Source organism: Ictidomys tridecemlineatus, chromosome 15 (genome assembly GCF_052094955.1).
Source record: "Ictidomys tridecemlineatus isolate mIctTri1 chromosome 15, mIctTri1.hap1, whole genome shotgun sequence".
Lineage (NCBI taxonomy): Eukaryota > Metazoa > Chordata > Mammalia > Rodentia > Sciuridae > Ictidomys > Ictidomys tridecemlineatus.
In genome coordinates, this window is record NC_135491.1 from 11,324,152 (window position 1) to 11,335,929 (window position 11,778).

At 40.1% G+C, this 11,778-nt stretch overlaps 1 protein-coding gene across 1 annotated transcript in view; it reads right to left on the reverse strand.

Moving 5' to 3' along the window:
* Nucleotides 1-11,778, reverse strand: part of LOC110599477 (uncharacterized) — a 14,939-nt gene continuing 3,161 nt past the window's right edge. Inside the window, exons 4-5 of the mRNA XM_078033339.1 lie at nucleotides 1,078-1,202; nucleotides 1-322 (exon numbers count right to left, since the gene is read on the reverse strand). Of these exons, the coding sequence (XP_077889465.1) occupies nucleotides 1-322; nucleotides 1,078-1,202 (447 nt within the window). The remainder of the gene's footprint in view (nucleotides 323-1,077; nucleotides 1,203-11,778) is intronic.

Sequence of the window (11,778 nt, forward strand, 5' to 3'; positions counted from 1 at the left end):
TCATGCAGGACACAGAAGGCCCTTGACGGATTTTGGATTTAGTTGAGTGAGACTTAAGTCATGGGAGGGCCCGGAGCACAGGAATGACCTAACTGCCTGACAGATCTGGCTGGGTGACGGCTGCTGCAGAGATGGAGATGATGCCAAGGGGTAGTCTCCATGGATGGGTGAGAAGGGAAGACCTGGGCTGCCCGCTGAAAGCCTCAGAGCTGTGTGGCTCTCACCTGAACTCTCATCTTCTTCGGTTTCTGCCTCCATCATCCAAAGCTTCTCCTCTCTTCCCAATGGCAACATCATACCCAGTTTAAAGGGTTTATAGCCAGTGAAAAAGATAGGGCAGGGCTGGGATGGGCTCAGTGGTTGTCTAGCAAGGATGAGGCCCTGGGTTCCATCCCCAGCACTGCAAAAACTAAAATGAGAAATACCATACATAGAAGTGAATGTCTTAAATGCAAAAAAAAATTAATTCCAAGATTACAATCCTCATGCACTTTAAGTAGCAATTATTTTTCAAAATTCTATTGTGCCCTATTATTAAAAAAAATTTTATAATCCAGTATAGACATGTGTAAATCACTAAATCAAATGACCAGTGGATCTGATGCTAACCAACACCCACTGTTATTACCTCTCCTTTCCTATTTCATTCACTATTCTTGGATACTGTATGTGATTCCTAACAAGTTGTATTTCTACTCCACTGCATTAAAAAATGGTGTAACTCACCAATTACTTTTAAAACCCAACAAGATGCTGCAATTGAAATCTGAGAAGAGTAAAGTACAAAGTGTCCCTCAAGAATTAGGGAATCCATACTCCCAAGTTCAGAGAAGCATTTCAAGAATCCTAAAGTCTTGGGACTGGGGTTTTGACTCAGCAGTAGAGCACTTGCCTCATGCATGTGGGGCACTGGGTTCAATCCTCAGTACAACATAAAAATAAATAAACAAACAATATAAAGTTATTGTGTCCATTTACAACTAAAATAATTGTTTAAAATCCCAAAGTCTTAAATATTTTCAAACAATGTACTCCAGAAGGTTGACTTTTCAGTACTCAGGACACCTGTCCTCACTCACTGAGAGCAGGTTCCTGAAGTTCTCCAGCATCACTTCTTGGTACAGCTTCCTCTGGGCAGAGTCCAGTAACCCCAGCTCCTCCTCATTGAAGACCACAGCCACGTCCTTGAAGTTCACAGCCTCCTGCAACAGAGAACCCACAAAACCCACATCCACTGGGAGAGGGGCACACTGAGCAGGTGGGAGGACAAGTGCAAAGATGTTCTCAATTTTTTTTATGATGCTGAGAATAAAACCCAGAGCTTTGTGCATGTGAGGCAAGCACTCTACCAACTGAGCTATATCCCCAGCCTAAAGATGTTCTCAATTTTGATGACTCTGACAACTTTAAGTTGCTTCTTCTCCTCCTCTATCCTGAATGCTGATTCCATACACTGATTTTCTACAAACACAGCAAAAGCATACAACTAAAGGCAGGTGTGTTGCACACACCCATAATTCCAGCTACTCAGAAAGCTATCCCTTGAAATCTGAGGCAGGAAGATGGCAAGTTGGAGGCCAGCCTCAGCAACTTAGCAAGACCTTGTCTCAAAAAAGTAAAAGGGCTGGGATGTGGCTCACCCCTGGGTTCAATCCCAGCATGGGAGTTTATGGGAAGTACTTGCAAACTAAAAAATAACCCCTTTATATTTAATGTGGTGCCATTTGGGAGTATTCCAACAGTAAGTGCCCTAAAACTGTAACTGGTGAATCATGGGATATACATATTTTTTTTTAAATTTGACTGATACAATTTGAACACCTAAAAATATAAAATCTGAAAAGCTGCAAAACCTAAAACATTTTTAGCACCGACATGATGCCACAAGTGAAAAATTCTGCACCATGAAATTCCTTTTGTGCATAAAATTATTTAAAAATATGGTATAAAATTACCTTCAGGCTATGTGTGTAAGTGTATAAGAAACAAATGAATTCTGTACGAGCACTTTGCCAGGGTAATTTTTCCTGTGAAGGAGAGGATAAGCTGCCTGAGAAAATAAAGTCTGAAGTAATTAATGAGGAAATAAAAGACAGTCAGAATTATTGTTTTAAGAGAGTGTCTGATAGGTTATTCCAGTCCTGGTAGGAGCTGAAACAGAAGACTTAAAAAAACAACACTGCTCTGATTCTTTATTTAAGGGAGAACATCAAAGGCAGGGATAAGGTTTCAGGGGAGGAGTCTTGCTTCGTGATGTCTTGCAGTCAACAGGTTGATTGGCATCTTGGCAGGCCACACCCAGGCTGGGTGGCTACAGCGGATCACCCCGTCTCTGGTACTGTGTGGAACCTGGCAGAGCTAAATAGAAATTCACATGTATCTGGGCAGTCTTTTTTTTTTTTTTAAAGAGAGAGTGAGAGAGGAGAGAGAGAGAGAGAGAGAGAATTTTTAATATTTATTTTCTAGTTCTCGGCGGACACAACATCTTTGTTGGTATGTGATGCTGGGGATCAAACCCGGGCCGCACGCATGCCAGGCGAGCGCACTACCGCTTGAGCCACATCCCCAGCCCTCTGGGCAGTCTTAACCAGCGGAATTGCTGCTGGAAGTTTCCAGACACCAGGGGTACCATGCCAGTTTAGTCTACACATCGTCCACAGATGGCTCTCAACAATTTTGTGATTAGACTTGGATCCCATCCCCAAGATATTTCATTATGTGAATATTACAAAATCCCCCAAAATCTAAAATCAAAAACACTCCTGGTGCCAAGCATTTTGGATAAGGGACACACCTGTGCTGACCAACGATCTTAGAAGTGTCAGGTAAGTTTGGTCCCAGGGGTCTGACCACTTTCCCCTCCGTTCTCACACATCAGCTGAACCTGTGCACTCCTGTTCTGTCACAGTCTAACAAGAACATAGGCCTTCTGTGCCCTTCCTGGTACTTGGTGAACTATTTAAAGCCAAATTATTAAGAAAATTCATATGTTGTAATATTTAAGACCTAGCTGCAGAGGCTGTAATCATAGTAACAATGAATAAAAGAAAAGTAGCCACTCCAAGGATCATGAGACCAAGAGCTTACTTGGTCTGTTTAACTGGCATGCACCTGTTGTAAAGCATGGAAACCTACTTCAGCCTATCACATTTCTGAAATCTTAGCTGGCAACAGGACAAAGGAGGGTTGGTGAATGATGAATGTCCTTTTCCTCTATTATGACTAGTGATACAATTGGTTAAGTTGCATTATTTACAGGCTCCAAGATATTTATCATCCTTTCTATTAACACTCACATTTCCAATAAACAAAGCATAAAGAGATTAAACATATGCCTGCAGATCATACAGGAACTTCCTTATAATTCCTGCCTACAAAATCCAGCATAGGTCTGTCAGTTGTGCAAAGATTCTGGGGCAGCAATTAGGCAACAAACATCCTTCTAGATACCACCTTGCTGAAGGTTAGAATATTACCAATAAAACCTCCAGGTGTCATGGCATCCTAGCATAATTGTCTTTGTCAATTCTAGGAGACCAGTCTAAAATATATCCACTATTTCTAGACATTTTGTTGTATTGGCAAAGCATTTGCACAATTCATCCATTTAGGAAATGTGCCAAATTCTATTGTAGAATGATTAGGGCAATAATATATTGGTGGATATTCTATGTAAATAACTGACCTGTATGGGAAAATTTCATCTCAATACTCTTTCTATTTTGAAAACTGTCCAGATATATCAGTATAGTCTTAAATTCTAAGTACCAGCATGATTGGCTGGTTTAGGTTCCCCATGTTCTGTCTTTTCCTCAAAAGATACCCTTAGGCAGCCAGCATTCTTACCATGGGATCAACATATAGGTAGCTGACCATTATAGTCAATATCATTAAATATAGATGGATTTTCCAATCCACATTGTAAAGTACATTAAGGGTGGAATGGGAATGGATTGGGGAATGGATCCACAGAAGTCTCTTCATAGATTTTTCTTACCTGGCAGCTTGTGAATCTTACATGGCTGTGAAATCTGTGGGTGGAGGTTTACCCTCCTGTGTCAGGTTTTTCAGCCATTTCCATGATGACAGGTTTAGATTCTATCCCTTGAAATCTGATTTAACTTACTGAGCCATGTTCAGCAGAAATTTATTATAAATTAAGAAAAAATTTTTGAAATATTTTCTAAGATATAGTATATGCATGTAGGGTACTGTTCCCCCCTTTTATTATTTGTTAAAATTTAATAAAAGTTTGGCATAAGTCATAGTATCATTGGTTTTAAGTCATAGACAAAGTTTAGCATAGTACAAGTATTTAATAATAAGAAAAGACTTATTATATTTAATTGGTCATGAAACTTGACAAAAGTTACTTATTAGCTATGTTAAGGTCAAAATTATTGAGTTGGAAAGGGACTATGGTAAATAGAAACAATTTTCACTAAATGTATGATTTGATTTTGACTTTAACAGAATTACAAAATGAAGTATATAATAAGTTGTATATAACAATTTGTATTTTGAAGTTAGCTCTAGATTAACTTAAATAATTATCTTAATTTGAAATGAGTTGAGAGACGACAGAGTTAACTTAAGAGAGGTAGCCTTTACTAGGGGCATGAGAGAGATATATAGACATCTCTCTAGAATAGGAAGTACATGTTTAATAAGCATAGGAAAGATATTTTGTTTTTCACCACTAACTAAAAATAAAATAGAAAAATGAATAGCCCTATATTTACCAATCTATGAAAAACTGTTAGTATCATTAGTAAACCTAATGTTGATTTAAGTATGGGGAATCAGTACCTTCAACAGTAGATGGGTAAAAATAAGTCAACAGTATTGTTTAGGACAGTGGTCTCATTTAGAATTTTATATAACATAGAGTTATCAATGACATCTTAAAGGATTTATGTCAAAATAATTTTTATGTATAAAGAAACACTTATATGGACATCTTCAATAACTTGATGAAGCAAGATTAGCTTTAATAATTATGTGGAACTTATGACGTTACTTTGTGAAAAAATTACTTGCAGGTCTGTGAGGTCTTTTCGCTGCCAGCCACACCACGCAGAGGGATCCCAATTCCAACATCCATTGTGGGATGTGGGTGGTAGCTGGCTCCTGGACAGGGACTACTCATCATGTGTATTCAAGGTACATAGTGGGTCTGGTTTTATCTCACAGGAAAATTGCACTTATATTTTTCAGAGTATTGTGGATTGGTTTTTGAAAGTAGAGAGAAAAAGCTAGTTAGTTGTTAAGTATGGAGAATTCTGTGTTTTCAGAAAGGGAGATCTATTTTGCAATTCTGATGATGATAATTAAACAAAAAGTAAAAGATATAAAAAGAGCCCAGCTCGCTCAGTTTTTAGAAATGATTAGGGACATTTGTCCATGGTTTTATGAGGAGGAATCGCTTGATTTGTATACTTGGGAAAGGATTGGTAGAAAATTATTTGAAGGTTGCATTTCAGCTGACCTGCCTAAAAGTATGATCAAAAATGTACAAAAACATTGGACTGCAGGGCTGGGACCGTGGCTTAGCGGTAGCACACTTGTCTGGCATGTGTAAGGCACTGAGTTCAATTCTCAGCACCATGTATAAATAAATAAAAAATAAAGATCAACAACTAAGAAAAAATTAAAAATTTGGACCGCAATAGAGATGTGTTTATATTCAGACCAAGATTTTGGTTAGCGGTCTTCAAAAGACTTACTTGTGGGTCTTAGAGATGCAGTCAAAGCCTCAAACCTGGTAGGCAGCCTTTCTCAGCTCTGAGGATTTCTCTGTCTGCAGGTAACCTGACACATCAAAGGCAGGAAGAAAGATTAAGGGCAGAACAAAACCAGGCTGGATTTGTAACTCCTGAAACTCAGAGAGAAAGCCTCAGGGCAGAATCTAAGCCTGTTCCATTCTTAGCAGGTTAAAATCAAGAAATCCAGCGGCTGGTGCTTGAGTCTGCTCCAGACAAGTGCTAGGCAGGGAAATGCCCCAGATCAAATTTCATTAGGAAGGGAGATGCAAGATGATGGGGGAGGAACCATGCTGGGGGATTTGAAGGAGGATTCATAGTTAGGAGGAATCTGGGTTGGAAGTAGGCCTCCAGAATTTACATTTAAGTGGTCCTGCTCCATCAATCCGGATCTCTCCTCTCCCTTCAGGAAGGCTGAGGCTTAATCTCTCCAACATGGCCCTTCCAAATCTTTCTCCCCTCCAACTTGGTCTCAGAACTGCAATACAAGAGGGAGAAGATATTTCAGAATTAAATTCGTTCCAATTTTTTAACAGATAATTGAGCAAAACAAACATGTGTGAGCTCATGTTGCTGTTCCTTTTTAAAATGTTAAGAGTTAAAATTTGCTTGCTCCACATATGGAGCAAACTCAACTTTTGTTCAAAGCCTCATAGAATCCATAGAATCCATCTGTAGTGAGGCTCGGCCACCGCATACGTGGGTCATACTAGCTAAAGTGTGTCTTTCTAGAGGGGATTATTTACTGAGGAGATCTATTTGGATAGATCTTTGCTCTAAGCAGTCAGAAACTAACAAAAGACGTGGGATTGACATTATGGTAGAGATGTTGATTGGGTCAGAACAATTTACTGATTTGGAACAGCAGTTAAAGTATGATTTGCAAGTTCATAATCAGATTAGGGCATGTTCCAGTACCTCCGATGGGAGGGAATTGCCTAATAAAAAAGGAAAAAAAAGTAGATTTCAGTCAAATCCAACAGGGACCACAGGAGAGTTTTTGGATTTTGTGGGGCCTTTGTGCCAGGCTACAAGCTGCATGGTAGGGGATACAAGTGCCTCCAAGGTGTTGATTAAAAATCCAGCTTATGAAAATGTTAATAAAGTCTGTCAAGAAATAATTCAGCCACATCTTAAGAAAGGAATTGTGTCCAAGTTTATCCGCCTTTGTTCCAATGTAGGTCCAAAGCATTTGCAAGGTCTAACTATTGCTACCACATTAAAGCAGGCTCTGCAACCTCCCTCAAAGAAAAGTAATTACCAAAGGCACTGTTTTAATTGCTGTAAAGTCAGGCACGTGGCGAGGGATTGTAGATTGCCACAAAGGCAAGGAAATTCACCGGGTTTTTGGCTGCACTGTTGGAGGGGCAACTACAAGGCATGGGGAGGCCACGCCCATAAATGGCCAGCCTCTGATTCTGCTGTAGGGAAACTGGAGGTGGGGCCACCCAAACAGTAGAGGGCAGAGCTGGAGGCTCCAGGTCATGCTCATCCACGCTAGCCCAGCTTCCTTATGCGCAGGCCCAACCTTACAATTCATCAGAGACAGTTTAAGTTCAAAGGTCCGAGCTTGGAGCTCGGACCAGCCCTGGAATTCAAAATAAATCCCTTCAGGGATTTATGGGCCATTGCCATAAATTGATAGGTTTAATATTGGGAAGAAGCAGCCTAACTCAAAAAGGAATTCAAGTGTTACCGGGTGTTATGGATACAAATTTTAATGGGGAAATAAAGATTATGGTTCAAGCAAATTGCATTATTCAGTTTTCTCCAAGGATATAACTGCACAGATAATTTTTCTGCCACTGATCTGCAGGGAAAGGCTTAGTGGATTTCCACCATGCGACCAGCGCACTGGTTTCATTAAAGAGGTTCTTGGCATAAAAGTTAGCTAGTGAGATCGAAATAAACACACAGACTCAGTTATCGTTTTCTATGACCAGGTCCCAATCGGGGAGTTGCCCAGTCACGTGTGAGAATGGCTCCCCACAGTGGCTAGTCTGGGTGGAATCCTGGCTTCCAGGTCCCTGGGCAGAGCCTATTTGGCTCAATTGATCAAGCAAGAGAACCATCTATCAGATTGTAAAATCAACCAAATAATTTTAGCGGCATACGAGATATAGGAGCAGATAAATTAGTTATTTCCAGCAGAAATTGGCCCCCAAACTGCCTTTGCATACTGCCTCTGCCTGCTCAGAAAGGATTGGTCAAATCTCTTAGCCTTCTCAGAGCCCAGTACCTCCGATGGGAAGATACAGATGGCCATGCAGGACTTTTTAAAACTTATGTCTTCAATACTTTGCCAGTAAGTTTATGGTGATGAGTTATTCTATGTAACCTAGGTGTGTTATTAATAACTTTTAATTCTATGGTTTCACTTGAGATGTTTAATCAAGGATCTATTTCTCCTAAAGGATTAAAAGGGAATCAACAAGAGGGTATTTACCTATGATTCAATTTAATTCACCCAATCAAAGTTCTTTTCGAGGGAGCTGACTTCCTCCCCAGCCCAGAAAACAGCAGAAAAAAAGTATCTCGCTAACAGAAAAGCCCATCTGGGTTAGTCCCTGGCCCTTAACAGGGGAGAAACTTTGAATAGCCAATATTTTAGTCCAAGAACAACTTCAAGCTGGCCTTAGAGCCTACTTTTAGTTGCTGGAATACACACTAGTTTTTGTAGTTAAGAAAAAAAATCTGGCAAATGGAGATTATTACAAAATCTTAGAGCAATTAATCACATTATAGAACTCATGGGAGCTTTACAGCCTGGGCTTCCTTCTCCTACCACCATCCCCTTTGATTATCTTTCAATGGTAATAGGTTTAAAAGATTGTTTTTTCACTACACCACTGCATCCAGATGATTGTCAGAGTTGTTTTTTTTTTTTTTTTTCCCATTCCGGCTATAAGTTTCAAAGAACCAGTTAAAAGATATTGCTGGAGGGCTGGGGTTGTGGCTCAGTGGTAGAATGCTTGTCTAGCATGTACAATGCACTGGGTTTAATTCTCAGCATCATGTATAAATAAGTAAACAAATTGAATTTCCATGAACAACTAATAAAAAGATTTTTTAAAAAAGATATTGCTGGATAGTTTTGCCTCAAAGTATGTGTAACAGCCCAATGCTTTGTCAGAACTTTGTAGCTCAGGCTAGTGCTCCTGTAAGAAAAGAATTCCCTGATGCATATATTATCCATTATATGGATGATATTCTTTTGGATCATGCTAGTCCAGATGTAATTTTGAAAATTTTTGCTCCATTAGAAAATTCACTTACTGCAATTGGTTTATGCATAGCACCTGAAAAGGTACAAAGACCTCTCCTTCTTAATATTTAGGTAATGTAATTGAAGGACATATAATTTGTCCACAAAATCTACAAATAAGAGTTAATGGTTTACATACTCTTAATGACTTTCAAAAGTTACTAGGATGTCTCGATGCACATAGCTCACACACATCCATGGGTGGTGTGTGTGAGCTATGTGCATTGTAGATATATGAGGGCACAGGTCTGGTGGTGCTCACTGATTGGGCTGTGTGATGCAAGTGTGCCTCTCCTCTCATTCTGCCTGTGATCCCACACAGCACCTGAAATGGGTGTGACTTGCCAAAATGTCAATTTGCTGACCACAAGACATCACAAAGCAAGACTCCACTGTTGAGAGCCACAGCTGAAGGGGCCCCAGCAAACTTCCAGCTGATTGGCTCACCATGGCCCTAGCAAACTTCCAGCTGCCAGCTGATTGGCTCCTCTGCGATGATGCTCATTTCCCCGCCCTTTCAGACCACGGAGCTGCTCATTGGGGGACTCTTTTGGCTCCGCCCACGCAACCCAGCCAATCGGCCTCAAGAGCAGGAGGAGTGGGGGGGTTGAGAGGCTCCTGGCAGTTGGGCTCTGAGGGAAATCCTGAAGAGCTCCTGTGGTGCAGCGTGTGTTCTAAAAATAAAGTTTGTTTCTGCTTGACAAGTGGCTCCTGAATTGTGCCCAGCCAGACTGTGACACTCCACCTTTGAAACCTTATTCCCTGCCTTATTTGGTGTAGAATATTCTATTGAAATCCTTCATTGTCTTTTCCCTATAAATAAAGCAATTCAGGTGCACTTGCTCTCTTGCCTTCCAGCATGGAAGAGGACCCTTAAGATCACAAAGCAGTCCCACCCTCAATATGAAGATTACTTCTGTGTCCTGTGCTTCGTTTGCCATTTTCTTAGTTTAATGTTGCCACCAGCTCTTTTAAACCCAGCCCATCTCGTCAGCATGGGACACTGGTGAGACTAGGTGATATCAACTGCCTGAGACCAAGTTTAAAACTAACCACTGCAGATTTGAGTCCTCTGTTTCAGATCTTCAATGGGCTCCTTCTCCAACTTCTCCTCATCAACTTACAACAAAAGCAAGGATTGCCTTTTAAAAGATTGAATGTGCTATTAAGACTGCACATCTTACCAGAATTAATCCACAGGAGCCTATATACTGGCTAGCATTTCCCACTGTTCATACTCCTACAGGAGGGATATGGCAATCATTGGGAATTATTATTATAATCATTGGGAATGATCTATGGCTCCACCTAGATCATTCTCCTCAATGTTGTTGACTCTATTCCATGACTTTATTGCTCAGTTAGTTATTAAAGGAAGAACATGAGTTGTGCAGACAGTTGGGTCAGAACCCAATCACACTGGCCCCTGGGACTCAAAGCCATATGATAGAACAGTTATTAAAATGGGACTGTTTCATAACAAGCCAGTCATTTCCACAGAACATCCGCCAATACCTCACTGTCCCAACCTTTGTGCAATGGAATTTGGCACTTTTCCTAAATGGATGGATTGTGCAAATGCCTTGGAGTACAACATAAAGTGTCTAGAAATAGTGGATACATTTTAGACTGGTCTCTTGGAATTGACAAAGACAATTATGTAAGAATGCCATGACCCTGAAGGCTTTGTTGGTAATATCCTAACCTTCAGTGAAGGCTGCTTCTAGAAGGATGTTTGGTGCTTAATTATAGCCTCAGATTTCCTGCACTATACTGATAGCCCTAAGCCCGACTTCATATAGGGTTCCTGCTATGGCCTGCAGGCCTGTGCTCAATCTCCTTATGCTCTAATTATTGGAAATGTGAGAATTTAGAGAAAGGATGATGAATATCTTGAAGCTTGTAAAAAATGCAATTTAACTAATTGCATTACTAGCTGTAACAGAGGGAAAGGAACATTGATCCTTCACCAGCTCTCCTTTGTCTTATTACCAGACAACATTTTAGAACCATGGTATGCTGATGCTGGTGTCCAGGTTTTACAACAGATATATGCTCAGTTAACCAGACCTAAGTGAGCTCTTGGTCTCATAATCCTTGGAGTGGCTGTTTTAATTTCATTCATTGCTTCTACGGTTACAGCCTCTGTGGCTATATCTCAAAACATTCAACATGCAAATGTTCTTAATAATTTGGCTCAAAATACTTCCAAAGCCCTCCATAATCAGATAATATTGATGAAAAGATTGAAACTAAATTGAATGTTCTAGAAGTCACTGTCATAAATATTGGTAATGAGCTTTCTGTTCTCAAGTTTAGGAAAGGCTTAAGTGCCATGCTGATTATAAATGTATCTGTGTTACTGCAGCCAAGTACAATACTTCCCAATGGGATTGGGAAAAGGTTAAAAATCATCTAAGGAGTATTTGGCAGAGCAATAATAATAGCTAGCCTGGATCTTTTGGAGTTACATCACCATATCCAGGATATTCAAAAAAGTAAAACTGATCTTTTGGATCCTACCTCTCTAGCTGACCATATACTTCAAGAATTAAATGGCTTTAATCCTGGAAACATGCTTAAACATTCTCCATGGTATATTATTGCAATGTTATCTATGCTATTAGTTCTCTTTTGTATTGTGATGATAGGATTTTGTGCCCTCAGAACAAGAATCCAGGAACTTGAGATAATGGCTCATCATTTACTCTTCCAAAGTGAAAAGGGGGAATATGTGGGTAGCTGCCCATG